The sequence below is a fragment of the Neophocaena asiaeorientalis genome, unplaced genomic scaffold (assembly GCF_003031525.2).
Source record: "Neophocaena asiaeorientalis asiaeorientalis breed wild unplaced genomic scaffold, Neophocaena_asiaeorientalis_V1.1 scaffold43, whole genome shotgun sequence".
NCBI classification, from domain to species: domain Eukaryota; kingdom Metazoa; phylum Chordata; class Mammalia; order Artiodactyla; family Phocoenidae; genus Neophocaena; species Neophocaena asiaeorientalis.
The window spans coordinates 15,586,092-15,610,609 of record NW_020173674.1 but is presented as its reverse complement, the minus strand read 5'-3'; the positions used below and the strand labels follow the sequence as shown (position 1 = coordinate 15,610,609).

Sequence of the window (24,518 nt, the reverse complement as noted above, 5' to 3'; positions counted from 1 at the left end):
GTCTGTATTGGGTCATAATATAAAATGTTGTCTTATAGGTTTTAGTTTAAAAAAAGTTTTAAAAGCTACTGTGTCCTTGTGGCGCAGTGGTTAAGAATCCGCCTGCCAGTGCAGGGGACACAGGTTCGAGCCCTGGTCTGGGAAGATGGCACATGCTGTGGAACAACTAATCCCGTGTGCCACAACTACTGAGCCTGCGTGCCACACTAGTGAAGCCCACACGCCTAGAGCCCGTGCTCCGCAACAAGAGAAGCCACCACACTGCAACGAAGAGTAGCCACTGCTCGCCGCAACTGGATAAAGTCCACATGCAGCAACAAAGACCCAACACAGCCAAAAATAAATAAATAAAATAAATTTAAAAAGGATAAAGCTACTATGTTAAATGGTAGTTTGTCTAACATTAGTGAAGATTTCAAACCTAGCTGCATAAAATAAACATGCAAGGGGCTTGCTAAATCGGTAGATTCTTTGACCTTATTTTAGACCTACTAATACAACCCTCCAGTGCTGGGGCCAAGGACTCTGTGTTTTAACAAGCTCTCCCTGTGTGATTCTTAGCATTTGGGTGTTTGCGAACCACTGATTCAGGATATGGATACACCTTGAGAGCCTGTTGGGCAGTTCTGACATGTGTTATATGGAGAGTGCAGCTCCTTGCGTGCATTTGTCCCAAGACCTCTTTTCTAGCTCCAGGAGAGATACATGGAGAGAAGGAAAACGATAGGGTGGGCCTGGTGGTAAGTAGGGGTTGGGGGCAGGCTAGGAACATCCTGTTCATCGTTAGAATGACAGAAAAAGTGAAATAGCTCTTGTGCCTGCATTTCTGTCATGGAATCCATTAGTATATATTGAATGGCTAATGTATATACCCCAAAGTGATCATCTTTAAGCTTAAAATGTATGAACTTTCATATATTAGTCCATGACAAGCACATTTCTTTTTTTGTTTTTTTTTTGGTGGTATGCGAGCCTCTCACTGTTGTGGCCTCTCCCATTGCGGAGCACAGGCTCTGGACGCTCAGGCTCAGCGGCCATGGCTCACGGGCCCAGCCGCTCCGCGGCATGTGGGATCTTCCTGGACCGGGGCACGAACCCGTGTCCCCTGCATCGGCAGGCGGACTCTCAACCAGTGCGCCACCAGGGAAGCCCACAAGCACATTTCTTGATATGTTCCAGATCATGGTCTCAGAGAGATACAAGTTGAAATCATTCATGACCATTCAGCACATTTTACCCAAAAAGCTGATAATGATTGCAACATTCAAGGCTTGACGAGACCCTGCTGGCTAGGAAGGAAGCAGTCTTACGATGTGGGCATGATTGGGGAGAACTCAGTTTAGCTATAGTGCAAATAGTTGATAAACCTTAAGATAGACCTCTATGAGCTTTTCAGTTATTTCCCTTTATATTAATAGCTTTTCCGAATGAGGCCATTTTGAAGATCTGGATTTTGACATGTGGAATGCTGAAGTCCTAAAGTCTCTTGTTGCAGTAACATGTCTGTGCCAGATGATGCAGTCACACTCAAGGCTTTACGCTCCCCACACGGTAGCTAGGCATCAGGTGTCGGGCTTGTTCGGTAAGGATCTTAATTTGTGCTCTACAGGGGGACTCTGCATTTTCAGCTGAGGACTAAGGATTTTCTTTGTATCTGTCAATGATGCTTATTGGCTCTTTATCTATTGCTACGTAACAAACCACCTCAAAACTTACAGACAGCCACAGCGACAGCCATCACGTATTTGCTCGGGATTCTGCCATCTCTACAGAGCTTGGCGGGGCTGGTTCATGTTTGCTTCACATAGTTTCCCCTGGGGTCTTCCTGAGGTTGCCCTAAGCTGGGAGCTCAGCTTCCTTATAACGTGGCGGCTGGCTTCCATCGGCTACAGGGTCTCTTAAGTCTTGGACTCAGAAGCCCCAGAATCTCACTTCGGCCACGTTGTTTTGGTCAAACAGGTCACAAGGCTAGCCCGAATTCAGGCGGAAGGGAAAGAGATTCCACCTTTTGGTTGGACGAGTACCATGCACCTTCACCAGCGGGAGGAATTGTTGGCATCAGTCTTTAGAAGTGGATCTACCTCACTGGCCTTTCTTTTCCTCCCTCCACCTCTCCTTTCCTCCTTCCCCGTTTCTTCATTTCTCCCTTCCATCTAAATGTGTCAACTATCCCTTTATTATAAAACATCAGTATATATTTTATTTAAAGATTAATCTTCTCTAATACCCCTCGGCCTCTTCTTGATATTTTCTTAGTGGTGTTTTTACATTCCGCATTTTGTTACGGTTTTGTGTCTCATTAGCATATAAATTCCTCTAAGGTAGGTTTTCACTTTCTTCTTTGTTTAGGTCCTCTATGAGGGTTGAATGAATGAATGAAAACAGGCTTTAGTACAATGAACGAGACCTCAGTTTGTCCAGATGAAGCATCAGTTTATGTTAGGCAAGTATTTGAAAGCAAAATAAAGCAACTGTGTTCAGCTGTTGCACTTTTGACTTTTCTTCCTTGGTCAGTACCCCTCTTCCTAGGTCCCACGCATTTACCAGCGTATGCTTTCAGAGAATATATATCTATAGAATATAGTAATATTTTTACATTAAGTTAACAGTATGTATATTAAGTATGTAATATTAAATACATCATATTCTCATATGTACACATTTATTTATTTATAAGACAGGTCAAAAATCCCTTTTCATTATTTCATCAGACCACTTAAGGAAAAGAGGTAGATTCAAAGTTGAACAGTCCTTTCAGGTGTCATCTGCCACCCTAAAAACTTCACTCTTCTCTCTTCTCCCCTGGTAACCAGGAGTGTGAGGAAGAGGCTCTCTGGGTCATTATGTGTGCCTCGGTCAAGTACAACATCCGGGGTCCTGCCCTCATCCCGAGAATGAAGACCAAGCACCGCATCTACTACATCACCCTCTTCTCCATCGTCCTGTTGGGTCTCATCGCCACGGGCATGTTTCAGTTCTGGCCGCACTCCATCGAGTCCTCGAGCGACTGGAGCGTGCAGAAGCGCAGCATCCGCGACGTGCCGGTGGTCAGGCTGCCGGCCGACAGCCCCGTCCCCGAGCGTGGCGACCTCAGCTGCAGAATGCACACATGTTTCGACGTCTACCGCTGTGGCTTCAACCCCAAGAACAAGATCAAGGTGTACATTTACTCTCTGAAAAAGTATGTGGATGATGCGGGTGTCCCAGTGAGCAGCACCATCTCCCAGGAGTACAACGAGCTGCTCACGGCCGTCGCAGACAGCGACTACTACACCGAGGACATCGCCCGGGCCTGCCTGTTCATCCCGTCCATCGACCTGCTCAACCAGAACGCGCTCCGCGTGAAGGAGACGGCGCAGGCGCTGGCCCAGCTCTCCAGGTATCACAGCAGGTCTTCCAGGAACTAGAGGGAAGGAGGGACAGAGCCAGTGGTTCTCTTGAGCTGGTGTCCGGCTGCCTGCTTGTCTCTTATCTCATATGGGGGTGAGTGGATGAGCGACTGACTTGTAGGAGGACCGGTGCTTTGGGCACCTGGCCTCTGTACCACCCTCCTGTGCCACTGCTGTGGGTTCCCAGCCTCTTAACGTTTAGAAGCTAAGGATGCGTCCCATGCTTTTCCTTTTAAATTTAAGCACTTTTTTCCCTTCTTTATAACTCACATAATGTACATTCACTATAAAAAGTCTGAAAATACAGGTAAGCAAAAAGAAGAAAGTAAGGTTCATTCCATAAGCCTGCCTCTAAGAGATAATCATTAATATTTTGCTGTTACTTTTCAGTCATTTTTGTATAAAACATAGGCATGTATGTATACGTTTTTGTATAAAGTATATATGCATGTGTATATAACATTTTTGTTCAGAATGGGATCACACAGCAAAACACGTTCTCTTACTGCCTTTTTCCCTTCATTTATCATGAATGTATTTCCAGATAATTTCATCTTCATCTGTCGGTTCTACATGACTTTAAGGGCTGTATAGTATTCCATTTTGTACATGTTCCCTAATGTATTTAACCGGCCTTCTGTTTATTTTTTTTTGTTTCTGTAACCAAATGGTGAACACTCAGGTAGCGTTCAGGTTTTCATTAGCATAAGCAGATCTGTAGTGGACAAGCTTGGAGTGCACATCCCCCAGCTTTACTTTCAAGGAGCCAGGCCAGTGCCTGATGCACTGTTGGGATCTCCAGGCACTCCTGAGAAGAGGCCCTATTATGGGTTGGGGAGACTACTTGTCATCCAGAAGCTGACTTGTCTTTGTTTCTTCATAGTTGATGTGTGAATTCTCCTACATGTTTAATTTCTTAACAGGTGGGATCGAGGAACCAATCACCTCTTGTTCAACATGTTGCCTGGAGGTCCCCCAGATTATAACACGGCCCTGGATGTCCCCAGAGACAGGTAGGTGTATTTGGGGCTGTCCCCGTGTTAGGGTTCTGAGGATTAAGTAAATGCAAGACCCTTTCGTTCATGAGAAATCGTATTTCTCAGCCCACTGGGATGTACTTTGTAACCAGAATTGTTTGTTAAAGTGGAGAATTGTCCTAGCCCTTTTCCTCCTCAAGACCTAGAAGCATCAGACCTGCCTAAGTCTGTTGGAAACCAGTTGGAGCTTAGGTTCCAGCGGGGCATCTTAAAAGTTTGTCTTGTCTTCCTAGTCTGGGTTGTGCTCTCCCGAGCGTAACCTCTCCTCCAGCCCCCACAGGGCCTGGTTCCTCACTGGCTTGTGTCAGCTTTCTCTGCATTTGGGAGCATTTTCCAGAAGTAGAGTCGCAGCTACTGAGGGGAGAGAGCGTGGCTGTGTAATTGGAGCCTGTAACATCCAGGGGATGAGGGTACTCTGAGTAGCATTTAGTCTCTGTTGTTTCAGTCAGTGGGCTTCTTTCCTTCCTTCCTAATAACACTTCCGAACAGCCAGATCCCGTGTGGGGCGGCCATGACGTCACGAGTGCAGTTGGAGCTCGCTTACTGTGTATTGGCCCTTTTGTGCATTGACTGCACCACTTCCTGGAAAACTCAGGAGGGAGGTGCCGCTTAAGGTTCCTCTCCTATCACTGGGTTCAAGGCTCTGAAGAGAGCAGAAAGTTTGGGCCCAACATGTGCGTCCGGGGCAATACTCAAGGTAGAGGATTATTGTAAGTTCATATATGAACTCATTTATAACTAACTTTATTACAGTTGATGTTTAACTCTTAAAAAATCATTGTTACTGAAAAAGGTGAGGCCAGCTGTGGGAGGCCAGCATTGTCATTTATGAAAATCTACACTTAGTACTGCTTTTCCCTGGAAGATTAAATCTAAGCCCTCTTTGCTTTAAGTGATTATCTAGAGTCAGTATTGAGTTTCTATCTGGAAATACAATTATCGCTGGAAAAGACACACCCCAGGACCATTCCTCAACTTTGGTGTAGAAACCATTTTGGACGATAGAGGGCAGTCAGGCCACACAAATTCTGTAGAAACCATCTAAACACAAGGTGATCCCTGATTTGGCTCTCAGCCCCAGTGTTCCTGAGTGGGCTGCTGTTTTATGTGTTTGGTTATTCTGGGAAAATGAAATACTTTAGAGGATAGAGAAGGGAAGGGAAAGAGCTGTTAGGAATGCAATGTGCGGCCATGGCTCACGGGCCCAGCCGCTCTGCGGCATATGGGATCTTCCCTGACCGGGGCACGAACCCGTGTCCCCTGCATCGGCAGGCAGACTCTCAACCACTGCGCCACCAGGGAAGCCCCTCTGGGTTTGTTTTGAGAAGGGCTTATTTCTGTTTGGGACATTTCACTTTTGCTGACATTTTGGTATATGTATCTGCATGGGAGAAGTATTTTATTTTTATCAAGTGCACACGTTTAAAAGGGGTTTCATTTCTCTGCAGGTAAGTGTCAAGTAATCAGAGAGTGTAAGTCCTTGCTGGTTCTTAGGTGTTAAGGGTCAGGAAGGTTAAATCGTTTTCCCTGTGCATGTGTTTTTTGTAAGTGATTATAGGCAATCCTGTAGCAAGTAATGAATCATCATATAGTCCTCTTTTCTCTTTCCATGGGAGAAATATCGTTTTGAAGCCTAGGTAGTCTTCTGGGTGGGGTAAGGATAGTAGATTTGTTTGTTAATTTTTCTTATCCTTTGTCCTTGCTTCTGGATTCAGAGGAGGCAAGAACCATGAGTGTAGAATGGTTTTAGCAGGAGCTGCACATCTGATTATTCAGAAATTAGAAAACAGGCTAGATTAGACTGTTTCTAAGATTCCCCTGAAATCTAAAGTCCTAGGTGTGATTAGTTAAGAATTACTTGACTCAGGGAAATGCAAGGACCAGGACTGAAGCAAATGTCAGCTCAGAAAATACATCTTTTATGCTGTTTGAATCTGTTTTTCTCTCTCAGATTTTAAAAATCTTATGCATGATACACATGTACCTTCTTGGTACAAGATTGGAACAATATGCAAGGGTACGAAGAGTAAAATGTAAAAGTGTGCTTTCAAATCCTCCTCTTTTTACTCTCTTACTGAGAGGTAATCACTGTTATCAAACACTGTGTATTTTTCGAGTCTTTATTTGATGGATTTATAGTCAAACACACACATGTATATATTCACATACCCATTTTATTTTAAGTCAAATGACAGCAAATTGTACCTCTTCAATGTCTGACTTTACTGATCTTTGTTTTCTCAGACACATTCTGTAATTTTATTACTACCTTAGATTTTTGTTATCCTTTCTTTGCACATATCGCTCACAAATTTCTACTTTCGTATGGGTGTATATTTATTTAAACTTCTTACGGAAACTTTTCAACTTGTATAAAAGAAGAGAAACCAGTACAGCGAGCCCCACATACCCACTGTCCAGCTGTGATGTCGTCAACTTGATTTATCTGTATTCCTACCTACCCCTCGCTAGATTATCTAGAAGCAAATCCCAGATGTTATATCATTATATATGTAAACATTTCATTTGAGGCTCTGCATAAGAGCTTTTTAAAAAATGTAACTACAGGGACTTCCCTGATGGCGCAGTGGTTAAGAATCCGCTTGCCAATGCAGGGGACATGGGTTTGAGCCCTGGCCCGGGAAGATCCCACATGCCGCGGAGCAACTAAGTCCGTGCGCCACAACTACTGAGCCTGCGCTCTAGAGCCCGCGAGCCACAACTGCTGAGCCGGCGGGCCGCAACTACTGAAGCCAGCACTCCTATAGCCCGTGCTCCGCAACAAGAGAAGCCACCGCAATGAGAAGCCCGTGCACCGCAGCGAAGAGTAGCGCCGCAACTAGAGTAAGCCACGCACAGCAACGAAGACCCAATGCGGCCAAAAAAATATATATATATATAACTACAATACTATTATCATACCTAAAAAAATTAACAGTAGTTCTTTAATACCACCAGATATTCACCAAATATCTAGCCATTGCTCAAATGTACTTGTCTCATAATTTTTTTTTTTTTTTTAGTTTGAGTCAGTAAACAAACAAGGATAATCAATAGAATTGGTCAGTTTCACTTTTTGCAAACCCTAAAACGTGAAGCTTTATATATGAGGAATTTGCAGGCCTGATTAAAAGGAAGCAAAAGATACACTTGCGGACGAACTGTGTTCAGGCTCTGTGAATACTCACATGGGAGGAGGCGAGCTGTGAGAGTGTCTGGGAAAGACCCAGCGTAGGGGTGCTGAGTCCGCGAGGCCAGGCTGAGAGGAGGAGGGTCGGTGATGTCCCCGAGTCAGGAAGTCCCGGAAAATGCTGAAGGTTCTGGTGACACTTCCAGTGATAGAGCGCCTGGTGTGAGTGTGGTCATCATAGTGATGCTTTCTTAGCTGCAAGGTTTTGTTCAGTCTCTTGCGGCTTTGGAACGGATCTCTGATTTGGGGATACATAATGGGAAAACAGAATGTGCTTCTCAGAAATTGACTTTTCAGTCAATGTAAAACACGTGTTCTGTAAAACAAGGGAGGCTTACAATTTTTTCTCCATTATAATGTTAGGGAAAGCTTGGCAGAAGAAGATACAGTGACTTCGAGTTGAAGTCTTAGCAGCAGGGCCGGTGTGCGGCTTGTTTGACTAATTGCAGTGGTGACTCTTCCTGAGATCACACACCAGATTGCACATGTGTGATCTGTGGCAGGAGACATGCTTCGGGTTGCATGCTTTCCTCCTACCAGTGCTTAACCCCCTCGCTTACCCTCGGGGCTCCAGGGACAGAGTAACAGTAAAAGTTGGCATCATGTACACCTGCTTCCTTTCTCACTACGTACACATGCTCCTGTCCTCTGGGGTGTGGGTGTAATTACCTCATCACCCACTACCCTGGCTTACCTGGACTGCTTGGTGCCTGTATATCGGATCAGTGTTTGCTTCTCTGCACATAGGTTGTGGGGACCCATGCAGTCTGCTTGCCATCATGGTCATGGAACCCACCCAGATTCATGTTGGACGGATTCATTGCTGAATGCCACTCAAGAAAAATAAGACCGTATGTTGATACGAAGGCTAGTTACTGAGTCTTACGTAGAGGACTGGCAGCTGGAGAGGTTTTTAGCCTGCACGTTACCTCCCTGACCAACTCTTGGTTTCCTAAAGCTTAAACAAACACATTGGGATTTCCAGGGGTGGTTTGAAAATCTTTGAACTTAAACTGGTCATGTTAGAAGGGAATGTAGGCTGTCATCAGGGCAGGGAGGGGATTGGTAGCAATCAAGATGGCACAGAATGTGGCTTTTCAGTTCATACACTTTGGCTCAGACTGTGCAGTGCGTGGAACTGGCATCACTCTGCCCCAGTAAGTGATTTGATGGGTTTGCAGCCCCAGGGGCAGAATAGCTGTAAAAGTTGGTGTGATGTACACCTGCTTCCTTTCTGATGAAGTGTCATTGTACTACTTGCTGGATCCAATTAAAACAGAGTCTTCTTGGCTTTCTAACCAAGGAGAATAAAAGCTCATGCATACAGACTGCAAGAGAAGCACTAAAGGTCCAGTTCTGGATTCTGCTTCCTGTAGACAGAATTGGGTTAATAGGACTGAGTAGCTGGAATGGATGGTGAGAGCTGGTAGAGGTTACGTGATGCACACGTAGCTCTGGGATGACAGTGGAAAGGACTGCTCGGGGCGGGAATTGGAGAGAGGCTGGGGCGTAGGCAGCATGAGATGTGATACTTTGCTGTCACCACTGCTTTCTTTGTCCATTGTCCCCTGAGATTCCAGTCAGTGGGGTTGGTAAGTGACTTCCCCAGCCAGTTGTCCTGTACAGACCTATTATTATTGCTGTTATTGTAAGTGTGTTTAAGAGTTGGGTATGACTTTTGGGAGAGGTGAATGGGATCTGAATGAGGTGACAGAGGGGCTGTTCAAAGGGAGTCCTCCTGGCTCTGATGTATTTTAAAACATGGAAAGTAGGGAAAGACTACTTAGGACCCCAGAGGAAGGGTGGTGACTCAGGAATAGGGTGCAGCTGATGTCCAGGAGGTGTGATTGTACAACATTGAGCACAGTGTCTTTGTAGAAAACGGACTTGGTAAACATTAGCTGTGGTCGATATTGTTATGAATATTCAATTACCCCTTTCCACAGAGCTTATCAGAATGAAGACCTTCTCTCTTTCTCATCATTTGACAAAATCCTTTGCTTTCAGGGCTCTGTTGGCTGGTGGTGGCTTTTCTACATGGACTTACCGGCAAGGCTACGATGTCAGCATTCCTGTCTATAGTCCGCTGTCAGCCGAGGTGGACCTTCCAGAGAAAGGACCAGGGTGAGGAGCATTCGGCGCAACAGGGTGTGCTGGGAGATGCCGGCGAGAGCCAAAGCATCAATTACAGGCCAGGGTCTTTGAGTCTACCATTTCCCTGCCTCACCCCAACCTTATTGATCCTTCAGTTCTCTCTCTCGCTCAGTCAGTTTTGAGTGCTGTCTACCAGGCTTCCCAAATCAGAAATCTATGTGGTGTCATCAACTCTTTCCTCTCCCTTACTTCCTATATCAGAATAAGAAGTCCTATTGATTCTACATCCCACGTATTCAATATTTTCTAGCTCCCTCTCTGCACCCACCCTGCGCCAGGCGACTGTCGTCCTTCCTTTGGATTGCTGAAACGGCTCCCTCTGTGGTCTTCTGCCTCTGGTCTCGCGGTTCTCCAGTTTGACGGTTGGCATCACGTTGTTCTTGGGAAGCCCAGACTCCTTAAAATGTCTCTCAAGACCCTCGACTACGTGACCACTGTCTCCATCTCTAGCCTTTTTTTTTAGTTCTTAGAATAAGCTTTGCTCTCTCAGTTTTTCTGGGCTGTAAACACTCTCCATTGTCTGGAAATCCTTTTCCTCATTTTCATCAGACTAATGACCTGCTTGTCCTGTAGGTTTCAACTTGAATACCGCTTAGTCAGGAGGCACTTTCTGGCCCCTGGAATGGCACTCCTAGTTACCCTCATTACGCCCTTGTAACGACTTGCTTAAACCTTCTCTGTTTTGCATCTTTGATTTTGTAAGCTTCAGCCAGGTCTTGTTTTGAACTGCCACGTCCCCCGTGCCTGGCACATAATTGGGTCATGTTTCTGATATGTGAGCAAGGAAATGAGGAGGGCTGATGGTATGGATGTGCAGGGTACTTTATCTAATTTCTTTCTTTTTTTTTTTTTGCTGTAGCCTGTTTAAAAATTGTGCTAATTCATGATGAGCGTATCAGCAGTGAGCTTTAAACAAACATGATGATAATAGTATCCTTTGTTTTTGTGACAAGTGCTCATGTATAATATGAAGATGACTGATTTGTATATTGCCACACCAGCAATGTTATACGTGCTGGATGAGATCTACAAACCCACACATAGCATTTGGTGTCAGAAATGAGTCTCAAGGAAGTGGTTTGCTCACAGAACATTAGAATCATTATTGAAGCATCCCAAACTTCCCCTTAGAAGCCTTTATGGGTTCTTTGAGAAGTAAGGGAACTTTCCCAAAGAGAAGACATTTCACTCCTGTATATGTGTTCCCGTGTGGCCCAGAACCAAATTCTGGAACTTCCTTTAGGCATAGCAACTTTTTATAGACAATGTATAAAGCCCAGGAGAGCTTGAAATATTTTTTTCTCTACCATTAGGCAAGTGCAAAAAAAAAGACTGAATGGTTCATGAACTTGCTGCTTAGATCATCTTTGTGGATTTTCCTCTGTTGGTGGACTCCCAGAGTTGACTTAATTTATTTTATTATTTTTCAATTGAGATATAATTCATATTCCACAAAAGTCACTCAAAGTGTACAGTTCAGTGTTTTTTGGTATATTCACAAAATTGTACAACTATCGTCTAATCACTATTGTCTAATTCCAGAACGTTTACAGCATCCCCCAAATAAACCCACTGCCTTCTAGCAGTCACTCTCTATCCCTGCCCCCAAACTTCACGCCCCCTGTTCCTAGCAACAACTACCAGTTTGCCTTCTGTCTCTATGGATTTGCCTGTTCTGGACATTTTATATAAATGTGGTCATTCACTATGTGACTTATTGTGTCTGCCTTCTTTCACTTAGCATAGTGGTTTCAAGGTTTATCCATTTTGTAGAATAGAGCCAATACTTCATTCCTTTTTTGACTTAATATTTCATCATATGGATATACCACATTTTGTTTATCCATTCTTCAGTTGATGGACATTTGGGTTATTTCCATTTTTTAGCCTTTGTGAATAATACTGCTATGAACATTCACGTACAAACTTTTATGTAAACATATGTTTTCACTTCTCTTGGGTGTATACTGAGGAGTGGAATTGCCGGGTCATATGTTCACTCTATGTTTAACTTTTTGAGGAGCTGCCAGAATGTTTTCTGAAGCAGCTGTACCATTTTACATTCCCGCCAGCAAGGTATGAGGGAGGGTTCCAATATCTTCACAACCTTGCCAAGACTTGTTATTACCTGTCTTTTATTCTAGCCATCCCAGCAGATGTGAAGAGGTATCATTGTGGTTTTGATCTGCATTTCTCTAATTAATAATGCTGAGTACCTTTCCATGTTCTTATTGGCTATGAAAATTTATATACTGTGTTTGGAGAAATGTCTATTCAAATCATTTGCCCATTTTCAAATTGGGTTGTGTTTTTATTGGTGAGTTGTAAGAATTCTTGTACATTTTGGATACTAGATCCTTATTAGATACATGATTTGCAGATGTTTTCTCCTATTCTGTAGGTTGTCTTTTCACTTTTTTGATTTTTTTTTTTGGCGGTACGCGGGCCTCTCACCGTTGTGGCCTCTCCCGTTGCGGAGCACAGGCTCCGGACGTGCGGGCTCAGCGGCCATGGCTCACGGGCCCAGCCATTCCACAGCATGTGGCGTCTTCCCGGACCGGGGCACAAACCCGTGTCCCCTGCATCGGCAGGCGGACTCTCAACCACTGTGCCACCGGGGAAGCCCCGATAGCGTCCTTTGATACACAAAAGCTTCTAATTTGGATGAAGCTTCTATTTTTCCTTTGGTTGCTTGCATTTTTGGTGACATACCTGAGAAACCATTGTCTAATCAAGGCCACAAAGATTTGCACCTGTGTTTTCTACTAAGCATTTTATAGTTTTAGCTCTTACATTTTGGTTTTTGATCTATTTTGAGTTAATTTTTGTATATGGTATGAGGTGGGGGTCCACCCTCATTCTTTTCCTTGTGGATATCCAGTTGTCTTATCCATACTTGTTGAAAAGACTGTTCTTTTCCCATTGAATGACCTTGGCACCCTTGTTGAAAATCAACTGGCTGTAGGTATATGGGTTTATTTCTGAAGTCTCAATTCTATTCCATTGGTCTATATGTCTGTCCTAAGGCCACTACCACCCTGTCTTGATTGCTGCAGTTTTGTAGTAAATGGTAAATGTAAGTCCACCAACTTTGTTCTTCTTTTTCAGGGGCTTTATTTTTATTTGTTTTTGGCTATTCAAGATCCCTTGCATTTTAATTGCTTTTTTAAATAGGGCAACTTGAATAAGTACAAATAGGAAACAATCTAAGCTGCTTTGTACTTAGACAACTACAAAACTAAAACAAATTTACAAGTTAAATACAGACAAATCTACAAAACTAATAACAGTCAGATTAACATAATGTCACAGCTGAGGCTTTTTCTTTAAAACTGAATTGCATCTTTCAAGGTGAATATGGCGTTAATTATGGGACTTCTGCGTTTAACGTGCCTGTACTTCGCACGCTGGGTGATGATGTATTTCTTCCTGCCACTCTTTCTGTTTGAGCCACTAGGAAGCTTCCCTTTATGTAGTATATTGTTATAATTTACTGACATTATTATCTTCATCTGGTACAGATGCATGATTTGTATTTTTTCCCCAACATTTTAATGAAAATCTTCAAGCAGACAGCAAAGTTAAAAGAATTTTATGGTGAACACCTGTATACCCATCACTTAGATTTTACCCTTGTATACTTGCTTTGCATTATTTACATCTTAAGTCTTCCTTCTCCTCTCATTAGCCCATCAAATACAAGCTTGGACATTGAAAACTTTTTAGTAGTATACATCATTAAATACGAGCAGAGATTTGCCTATACGAATTTTTTTGATCACCATCAAGATGAAAGCCCCAAAATAAATCTATAGAGAATTTGTAGACTGGAGGAACTGATACAGTTCAATGCCGTGTTTTGAGGCTGGAGTTCCATAAGTTGAGAAAGGGTGATCTGTGTGAGCCCAGCTGGTACCCTTTGGGGCAGTACAAGTTTCTCTCGTGTACTTAGGATCTGAATTTGGCATATTTATGTAGCACTAGCTTTGAATAACTAATGAGCAGAGAAAAGTCACTTGAAATTGAAGGAAGGTTTAGTCCTCTGCTTGCTGCTTCTGTGAGCATCTACTTGAAATCAATTGTGTGATTTTAAACGTTTTTTTTTTTTTTTAAACCTTGTTTCTTTTCCCTTTTCTTTTCCTGTTGTTCTGGAGATTATTTAATTCAATTTAGTTCTGTTCACTTCAGTTCAAATCAAACTTTTATTGCAGGCCTATTTGGGCCAAGTGTGCCCAGGCTGGTGGTTCTCAGCAGGGGAGGGAGGTTGATTTTGCCCCCCCAGGGGGACATGTGGCAATCTGTGGAGCCATTTTTGACTGTCATGACTGAGGGAGTGTGTCAGTGGTCCCCAAGACCACCTCCAATTTTGATGATTTGCAGGAGGACCCACAGGACTCAGTGTGTAGTCATACTCGTGGCTATGTTTTATTACAGCAAAAGGATGTAAATCACAGTCCCCAGAGAGCAAAGGCACATAGGGTGAAGTCCAGGGAAACCAGGGGCAAGCTTCCAAGGGTGCTCTCCCCCTGGCATCGCACAGGAGGGGCTTACTTCCCCCAGCACCAAGTTGTGACAACCATGTGAAATGCTGCCCACCAGCTAAGCTCGTTAGAGATTCAGCACCCAGGGTTTTTTTGGGAATGAATCACATGGGCAGTCTCTGCGTGGCACGTGCTGTGCATAATTCCAGGCTCCCAGAAGGAAAGCAGGTGTTCAGCATAAACCCTGTTGTTTGTACAGTTTGGGCCCAGTGAGCCATTCTTACAGTTCTCCCCTCAAATCGAAGTTCCATGCACCAGCCAAGGGCCAGCCTTTCGAAAAAGAGAGCCATCAGGCTGTGTTAACTCTGTTCTGCACAGGGTGCCGCAGGCATCTGGTGGGTGGAGGCCGGTGATGCCGCTAAATCTCTATGATGCCCAGGGCAGCCCTCACTACAAAGAATCATTGGGTCCAAGTGTCGGCAGTGCTGCGGCCGAGAAAGCCTGGGCAAGACAGGGTGTGAGCAGGTGAGGAGCGAGTCTGGCAGGCTGGCTCAGCCGCCTCTCGGCCTCTTTCTTAAGACTGCTCGGCTGAAACTCTCTTTATTGTGTAATCTCTTGAGTATACTCTAGCTCTCTTTTTTAAAAATAAATTTATTTATTTATTTATTTATTTTTGGCTGTGTTGTGTCTTCATTGCTGCACACGGGCTTTCTCTAGTTGCGGTGAGTGGGGGCTACTCTTTGTTGCGGTGCGCAGGCTTCTCGTTGCGGTGGCTTCTCTCGTTGCGGAGCACGGGCTCTAGGTGCGCGGGCTTCAGTAGTTGTGGCATGCGGGCTCAGTAGTTGAAGCTGGCGGGCTCTAGAGCGCAGGCTCAGTAGTTGTGGCGCACAGGCTTAGTTGCTCCGCGGCATGTGGGATCTTCCCAGACCAGGGCTCGAACCCGTGCCCCCTGCATTGGCAGGCGGATTCTTAACCACTGCGCTACCAGGGACGTCCCTAGCTCTCTTACATTGGTTTAGGACTGTCACTTCCCTTTAGACTTAATCCAGGGAAAAAGCATACCGAAAGGAAAAGATTCAGTGAAGATGAAACAAAGGAGAGCAAACCACTCCGAACAGTAATTACCTTCAAAGAATAGTTTCAAAGATTTACAGGCTGTTTTCTTGGTGGTGTTTTCTTGGTAACGTAATCTCTAATTTTTATGTATAACTAGGCTGAAATTAAGATCTTTAGATGGCTTAAGGCTGCAGTTGATTTCTAAACTTCTGATGTTCAGTAACTAGATAGAGTAGCGCTCTACCTTCAAGGGCAGCAGAAGGACACTGAAGGCTGCGATGGGCGTGGTCCTCCCCCTGCTGGCCAAGGGGTGGATTTCTGCAGCCCGACCTAGACCTGCCCTCTCCATTTCCCCACCGGTTTTGCAGTCTGGCCCTGCAGTTGTGTTTCTTTTACAAACAACACTCCTCTCCCTCTGAAAAAAAGGGGGAAAAAAGCAAAGCAAAGCAAAGACAGGCTCCAGACTCATCACACTTTCTAGGGACTTGGGAGGAGGCAGTGTGGGTGACCTCGCGGCAACATTTGGGATCTGTTGCTCTTTGTGAGAGTTGCTTTTTAAGGGAATTCCCACATCTCTTGAGGGCTACATAGAGTAGTAAGAGCCTTGTTTTTATTTTAAATCTCTCTCAATATTTTTCAATGGGAAGCTGAAGACTGCTGCTATTGATAGCTTCTTCTCACAGCTGTGTTGGCCTCAGCTGGAATTCTTGTCATTTTCTCTCTAAAAGGAACTAAACTGGGAGTTTACAACTGTTACTATTGAGGGAGACTTCGAGTTCTCAGCATGATTTTACTTAAGCTTCGATATCAGCACTGCTGGGAGGAAACATGAAAGTCATAGCTGGTAATTTTAGTCCTTGAAAGAAAAACAAATCCACCTTAAGATTTTGTTTGCTTAAAACTAAAATGGGCCTACTCCATCGACCAGCCATCTGCCGGGTCAGGGAGAGCCAGCATGCAGGCAGGGGGAACATTTTTAGACTCTTGTTCACATCTGCACATTTATGTAGAAAATGGTAGTGGTAGGTGGGGACCCAGGGAGCCTGGTGGCTGAGTGTCTAAAAATAGAACTGTGTTCTTAACAGTGAAATCCAACCCAGAGCCTTTCTTTACTCAAGAGTTTCTTTGAGCACCACATGTTAGCATCTGTATTTATTTCTCTGTCTATATAGATGGATCTCTCTCTCTCTCTCTGTCTACATGTATTGAAAACCATGCGTTCATATTGGTTCCGCTTTCAGCCTGCCCGGCCTCTAACACTCTCCTGGGCTGCCCGGATGCCCTCCTAACCTCACCTGGTCTCAGCATCCCATGCTGGGGGGCCATAACTACCTCTACCCCTTCCCCTGTCACTCTTTTAGGGATCTCGTACTCTGTGCCAGGCCACCTCCCTGCTCTTCCCCCAAGTAGAAGCTCTCCCCCAACTAAGACTTCAGCATTCCCTGTGGGTGGGCCACCCCGCTGTGCAGAAGCACCCTCTTCCCTCCAGGACTCCAGCACTTTACCTCCTCCTTCATGGACACCCCCTTGCATACCAGCATGTCTATTCTTGTTCTTAGCAGCCCGGAGCACCAGTTTTATGTTACTTAAATAGAAAATCTCCAGAAATATCCAGCGAGTCCCAGGGCTCCAGGACATCCACCGTAGAACCAGTGTCTTGGGGATTGGAAAGACCTTTAGAGGCCGTTCAGCTCTAACTTAATGTATACCTTTTGCTATTACTTCTTAATGAAAAGTTTGCTGATTTGTAATAAAAAGGACTCAGCACCTCACAAGACAGTTCATTTCATTTTCAAATGGCTTTAATTGTTAAGGTGGTTTCCATGCTTGTCTTGAGAGTTTGACTGTAAATCTTCCTCCTGTTTAAACAGACAAGTTTGATTACAGAAGTACTTTGAATGGAGGCGGTCTTCACTTTGAGATGATCTGAGAGTGCTCCCTGTATGTGATCTTCCCATCATAAGTCATCCCTCTGAAAATTAAAATTGCTTTTACAAAAGAAAAATAATTGAGGCTCAGGGCTGGGAGTGGAATTCAAGAGTCTGTTTCAGTGGCTAGAAGGAATACTTTTGGCTGTAAATATACAGTGTATTGTTCAATAAAACGTGATTTAGGGGGAAGTTGCCCAGGATGAGAGAAACCAGTCGCTACAGCTGATCCACACTATCTCCCCGATGGGCTGCTGTTCCACGTCTCTCTTACCTCTGCTTGCCTCTACCCCGGGCTCTGGGTCTGCACTACCGTCCAGGGCAGCTTTCTCAAATAGATCTTTCAGCGAGGAGATGATCTGTATTCGTGCTGTCAGGTGTCACTGGCCACGTATGGCTGTTGAGCAGTTGAAATGTGGCTAATGTGACTGCGGAACTGGATTTTAAATTTTAATAGATTTAAATGGTCTCACGTGGCTAACTGCTGTTGGGCAGTGAAGTTCTAGGGAATCTGCTTGTCCCTTTCTTTCCTCCCTGTGGTGTGGGCAATACCCTTTGCTTTTAGTTCAGCTGTAGAAAGAAATGACCAGAAGAAATGGCTCTGAGGATTTGAGAGCCATGCACAGCTATGGTGGCTGCTGCTCTGTTGAACTGAATTGCTGGCAGGGAGAGTGTTCACCTTCTCAGTCACTGCTCTGGGTCTTGTGGGCATGAAGCTTAATGCTTGGGAAGGTGCCACCTTCTCCGTTAGAGAATGATTATTCTTTGGTCATGGGTGGATGCATATGGTGTTCTCCATCTGGACCCTCCAGATAAGCCTGAGAAACCGTGGAAAACCAAAACAATTACCCTTTCTTTCTCCCAAAGCAAGAAGGAAAGCAGTGGGGTGGGGAGTGGGGTTCAGATTGTGGCCTTTGGGTTGTTCCTTATGCATTGCTTCCTGTTATCTTCCCTGGTGGCTCTACTTAGAGAGGTGTATGTTCAGTATTTTCCCCGGTCTGTACCAGTTTGAGGTAGATTTGAGTGAGTCCTGCTTCTAGGTCTGATGGGGGTTTCATTTCCTCTGGAACCTGCTTTATATTCTTCCTTTCTTCTACAGTGATCCCTGCTGGTCCCTCAGCCCATGTCGTGTTTATGCTCTGTAACCTGTCTGCCTGCGGGAGGGAATGACTTACCATCTGGTCTCCCCAGAGTCTTCCCCCAACTCCTGGCTTACTCACTTTGTGCTCACGTTTTGTCTCTCGTGGAGATTTAAATGGCGCTAGCTTCTTCTAAGTCCTCCTTTCACTCCATTTTCTTGTAAGCATCCCTGCTATCCAGATGTTAAGACTGGTTCTATCCCTTGGTGAAGATGGTTTTTTCCACTTGTTCTCAGTGCCCAGTCTGGTCTTCCCGAGTCCCTGTGGCCTTGAGGATGGGGATGTTGAGTGGCATAGAGTGCCACCCAACAGCCGGAAGCAGTCTTTCACTTATTCTTCTTTCACAGCCACTGCTGTCCATTAAGACCCCTTGTTTTCCTGTTTGAAGGATGCAGCCCGCTCCCAGTTCCTTTTCAGAGCAGAGAGCTCATATAGAACTAATGGTAACATTTGATGTTCTTCCAAATAATCAACCAGTCAGTCCGTGTCTGTCTTTACAGGTATACATTCACACACACGTAAAGCATGTTCCCTTAGCTCGGCATATTATAAGCATTTCCTCAAAACATTAAGAACTTTTCCCAAATGAAATCTTTAATGACGGCATGACGCTTCAGCATGTGAATGAGACATAGATTGCTTTCTTAGATTGTGTAATATTTTAGATATTCAGCAATGCCGCAGAGTATAATTTCCCAAAAAGTCAAGGATGTGAATAAAGAAGGGTGAGAAAATGCTTGTTGCCATTAAGTTTAATATCAAAGTTGGTCTCACCGTGACTCGCACAGCGGCTGCAAGGTCCCAGTCCCTCGTTTTGTCCTTCGTAGGCCACGGCGGTACTTCCTCCTGTCGTCCCAGATGGCTCTGCATCCCGAGTACAGAGAGGAGCTGGCCGCCCTCCAGGCCAGACATGGAGAAGCGGTGTTAGTCCTGGACAAGTGCACCAACCTCTCCGAGGGCATCCCCGCCGCCCGAAAGCGTTGCCACAAGCACCAGGTCTTCGATTACCCACAGGTGCTGCAGGTGAGTGCCACCCGGCACCTCTCTCGGGGCTCGGCACAGGTCACATCCGCAAGGTGAAACTGACCACAACAGACAGGTGTTTCCCACGTTCAGCTAGCAGAGCTCCCCAAGGGGAGAGGAAGACAGACTGCTCTTCACTGCAGCCATGGACCTCCAGGAGCTTTGGCATCTGTGTACTGTTTGTGCAAAGCTGCTTGGCCTATGAGCGTTCCTGCTCCTTTCAGATATTCATCTTACTGCAAAAGCACGAATCCCATAGATTTACAAAAAAGCCACATAGACAAAGCAGGCATATGTATTTTGCTTTTATCACTGTGTTCATAATCCAGGCCAGAGAAACTTCCTTCTCTATGGTGCAGCTTGTATCCCCTGACTGTGCCAACCCGCAAGGCCATGGTCAGCTTTTCCTGAGTGGGAGGCTTTTATTTTTTGTTACCGTTTTTGTCTCTTGGTGTTTTTGCCGTCCTTAGCATGTCCTACTGGTGTTGTGGAAGTGGCAGGGCTTCCATAACCAGAAGCAGAGTAGTCCTTTTGGGGATGTTTTATAAGCAGGATATTTCATACTGCAAGGGCCTGGAGGCTAGGAAAGGAGAAATTGAGTTTTGTTCACTTAAATATTTAAAATACAGACAGGTTAGTTCAAGGAGAAATATCAAGGAGCTGGTGTGATTTTTTTTTTTTAATCTCCAAAGAGCACTGGCCCATGCTGAGATTGTTAAAATACTTTCTTTCAAAAAGTGCTGCATCTCCTCTGGAATGTCTGACTGATAACAGTGGTGATGTGAGCAGGAGTATTTATAGTAACCTTTGTCTAGACAGGAAAAATGGTTATCAGCACGTGTGTGCACATCTGGACACCGACTCTTTGGGGCCAGCTGAGCTGTCCACCTGCACCTCCACCATGACTGATGCCCTTTTTCCACTCTTGCTGTTTTCTGGTTTATCCCCGGAGGAATTTGGCATGTTGAGTTTCTTCATATTTTTTCTGAACTTTCCTTTTCTCTAGCTTTAAAGATTAAGCAGTGTTTTGTTTTTTAACTTTTTTTCCTCCTGAAGAGGCAAAAACTGGGAGAAACTGAGTATTAGAGATGGGGTCTTTTCTTATTTTGGCTGACTTATTGCAGCTGTTTCTTCTCGTGTACATCTCTCACTTTCCCAAACGTGTCCCACATCGAGTACAAGTTTGAGGCAGTGAACGAGAAAGAAATTGTTTGAGATTTTGCTTTTTGTTCGATGGATTGTTTCTAAATAGAACATATCTGTCTACTATGTTTTCTAAGGCATTGCATTCATGAAATGAATGTCTTCTAGATGCAAAGCACACTGCTGGATGCCATGGGGAGTAGAAAGATAAAAGGAGATTTGATACTTTCTGTATAGTGGGTCCTCTAGGGAGACTGATAGGCCCAGATCAAATAATTCTGTAACAAGGTAGGCGGAGGTAAGTGTCCTGAGCACTGCAGCCACTGTGCCACAGTGTGTGTACACAGCACACCAGGACTGAAAGAATCCAGCCCTTGCAGAGTCACGTTGTTGAGTGTCCAGAGGAAGACCTAGACGTGGGTTGTGAACATTTTCAGGATGCCAGCAGTGGAGGCATTGCGCTGACACTGAAGAGTGGAAAACCAGAACATTGCAGCCACTTAAGCTTTTCAGTCTTACTGGTGTGACCTGTTACCTTTCAGCATTTTTGGTGTTGCTTGGCTTCAGCCCTTGAGAGAACTTCATCGTCTGCCGGGATCAGAGTAAGTGGATCAGTGAAACTGGTATGTAATCCCTCCCTCTGCCTGTATTCCTGCAGGAGGCTACTTTTTGTGTGGTCCTTCGAGGAGCTCGGCTGGGCCAGGCGGTGTTGAGTGACGTGTTGCGGGCCGGCTGTATCCCAGTTATCATTGCAGACTCCTACATTTTGCCTTTCTCTGAAGTTCTTGACTGGAAGAGGTGGGTGTTACCTTCTGATAAACTTTACACCAGGAGTCCTGCATGGATTAGATTTTAAAAGTCCCCCCAGCAATTGTAATGCATAGCTAAGTTGGAGAACTACTCCTTCAGACTGTTTTTGCTATATTTTCCATAAGGAGAGTTAGTCCGTTGGCCTGGAGCCAAGGTTGGCCAACAGGCCTTTGGGCCAAATATGGCAGGCTGCCAGTGTTTGTAAATAAAGTTTTATTGAATCACAGCATACCCATTCATTTACACATGATCTTCGGCTGTTTTTGAGTGACAGTGGCAGAGTTGAGTACTGTAGTTTAAAATGACAGAGATTACGTGGCCCGCAAAACCTAAAATATTTACCATCTGGCCGTTTACCCTTGACCTAGAGCAGTGGTTCTCAGCTGTGACTGTAGAGTATACTCAACTGAAGAATTTTTAAACACATGCCTGGGCCTTGTCCTCAGGACTTTTGAAGCTCCATGGGCAATTCCGATTTGTAGCCACCGCTGAGAACCAGTGCTCTAGAGTCTGTTGAATTTGCATGAAGTGCTGGCTGGAGGCAGAGCGCCTGCACACGGGTGGAAGCTTAGAAACACTCCCAGTGGATGGATGGACACGCGTGGGTCCTGCCTGGACGTGACTGTCAGTGCTGTGCTTCATGGAGTAGTCTGCTCATCTCTTGTTGTTTCATTTCCCCAGGACTTTGGAGGTTAAAGGTTTTTGAAAACGAGTTCCTTTTGTACATACCTCTCAGGCTTGTCTTTGCCTCAAATGCTTAATTGCTTTCTCCTCTCCCACCTTATTTTATTTATTTTTTTGGGGTACGCGGGCCTCTCACTGTTGTGGCCTCTCCCGTTGCGGAACACAGGCTGCAGACGCACAGGCTCAGCGGCCATGGCTTACGGGCCCAGCCGCTCTGTGGCATGTGGGATCTTCCCGGACCGGGGCACGAACCCGTGTCCCCTGCATCGGCAGGCGGACTCTCAACCACTGCGCCACCAGGGAAGCCCCTCCCGCCTTTTTTGATACCGTGTTCAAGCCTGGTCACCACAGGTATTTGAACAATTTAAGTAGCATTCGTTCATGTGTACATTCATTTATCTCACATTTACTGGAAAGCCCTCCGTGAATAATACAGGCTCTGCTCTTAAGGAGGTGAGAATCCAGTGGGGAAGACAAACCAACAATTATAATATTGTATGATAAACGCTGTAACAGATGCATGCAGGGGGTGCTGTGGAAACCCAGAACAGGGAGGGAGCCCAGTTCAGCCTGGAGGATGAGGGTGTGTGATTCTCTGTGTCCTGGAGAAGTGATGAGCCACTTCCAGTCACTTATTCGTCTGTGGAAATATGTATTGAGCACCCTCTCTTTGCCAGGTACTGTGTTGCCTATGGGGATACAAAGATGATCAAGGTCAGGTCTTGCCTCTGAGAAGCTCTTAGTCCGGTGGTGGGAGATAGACAAGTAAGCCAGTGATTACCAGATGCAGAGCTGAGATGCAGCCCTGGCTGGATGGGCTGCTTGGAGGGGGAGGAAGAGACGCATACCCTTGCTGGCTGTGGGGTCGGGTAGGGCTTCTCAGAGGCAGTGACCCTGAGCTGAGTCTCAGAAGATATTCATTCCTACGAGGATCTAGATGTGCTTGGGTAGTTGTAATTAGGGATAAGTGGTGGAAGGGCTCTGGATTTGAAGACAAAAGGCTGGGGTTCAGATAACCAGCTCTGTTACTGGCTAGCTTTGTGATCTTGCCAATCATTTAACCTTTTTGAGCCTCAGTTTTCCCATCTGCATGGTAGAAATCATTTACTTATTTAACAAGTATTTATTAAGCGCAGTTGTGCTAGGCAATATGCCAGGTGCTCGGGTATGCTGGTGATTGGGACCAGAGGTGGTTCCATCCTAATGGACTAGGCTAGTGGGCGGAGGGGGTCTCAGGTTTTAATAAATTAACCTAGACGAATATAATGACCAACTCTGCTGAATGAAGGGTAAGTCGTCATCGAGCCCTCTCTCCCTTACCCAGCATCTCTAATCTGGTGGCACGTCCTGCTGGCTCTGCTCCCTCGTCACTTTCATCACTTCTTCCTCCCTCTTAGCATCCCTTGCCTGGACCGTGCAGTGGGCCCCAGCTGTTCTCCCTGCTTCCGCTCCTGCTTTCTGTAGTTTGTTCTAACTCTTCAGGCAGAATGATCCTGTTGGAACATAACCAGATCATGCCGTGCTTTCCTGACCCCTTCTGTGGTTTTCTATCTCAGTGAAAGCGTAAGTCCTTAAGTGGCCAGGGAGGCCGCAGAGGCTTTGCTGTGACCCTCCCTCCCCTGTTTCTCTTCATTGCCTGGTATTCTCCACCGTCTTTACTGTGCTCCTGCCACACTGGCCTCCTTGCTGTTGCTGGAACGTTCCCGACACCCTGCTTCCTCAGGGCCTTTTGCTTATTATTCCTTCTGGAATGGTCTCCCTCGGGTATTCCCCTGGTCGTCTCACTCCCTGGCCTTCCTTCCACGTCTCATTTGTTCACTGTTGTATTGCCAGGACCTAGCACATAGTAGGTGCTCCATAAATACATGCTGAGTAAATGAATGGATTGGGGAATGTAGCTAAAGGAGAAGAGTCATTGTTAATTCAGAGCGTGCAGTGAAGAGTGAAGAAGAGTACCAGGTAGGCAGAATTGGACACGCAAAGCCCTTGTGGTTAGGCAGAGTGTGGTATGTTCAGGAGACTGAGAGGGTACCTGTGTGGCTGAAGCACAGTGGGGAGTGGACAGAGGATGGGAGATGAATGGAGTGGTGCTGGGGAGCTGAGAGATGGAGCTGGTGGGAGCTCCTTTGAGCAGGTCAGCCCTGAGAAAGGGGCAAGGAAGAGGGACTACTCACTGCAAGGACTGTGGGGCTGAGGGTAGTTTGGGGTGTTGTTGCTTCTGCTTGTGAGAATTAAGCAAGAAATGTGCGTAGCAGTGCTTTGTGTACAGGGCTGCGCATCCATCAGTTGTTTTGCTCTTGTCTCTAGAGCATCTGTGGCTGTGCCAGAAGAAAAGATGTCAGATGTGCACGGTATTCTGCAGAGCATCCCCCAAAGGCAGATTGAAGAAATGCAGAGACAGGTAAGGGGCCAGGCAGCCCTGTTGGGGAGGGGGCGTGGGTGACGTGAAGGGGTAGCCCTGGCTGCTTGGGTGCAGAGCGATGG

At 45.5% G+C, this 24,518-nt stretch overlaps 1 protein-coding gene across 4 annotated transcripts in view; it reads left to right on the top strand.

Moving 5' to 3' along the window:
• The window catches only part of EXT2 (exostosin glycosyltransferase 2), a 132,082-nt gene that overhangs the window by 7,250 nt on the left and 100,314 nt on the right, over positions 1–24,518 (top strand). For 2 of the 4 annotated variants that reach the window (XM_024749356.1, XM_024749353.1), the window contains exons 2-7: positions 2,814–3,379; positions 4,313–4,402; positions 9,624–9,740; positions 19,202–19,397; positions 21,199–21,338; positions 24,342–24,435. In XM_024749356.1, the coding sequence (XP_024605124.1) occupies positions 2,844–3,379; positions 4,313–4,402; positions 9,624–9,740; positions 19,202–19,397; positions 21,199–21,338; positions 24,342–24,435 (1,173 nt within the window). In that variant the 5' untranslated portion in view covers positions 2,814–2,843. Of the gene's footprint in view, positions 1–2,349; positions 2,444–2,813; positions 3,380–4,312; positions 4,403–9,623; positions 9,741–19,201; positions 19,398–21,198; positions 21,339–24,341; positions 24,436–24,518 lie in introns of all 4 variants that reach the window. The other 2 variants (XM_024749354.1, XM_024749355.1) reach the window with 2 other exon arrangements.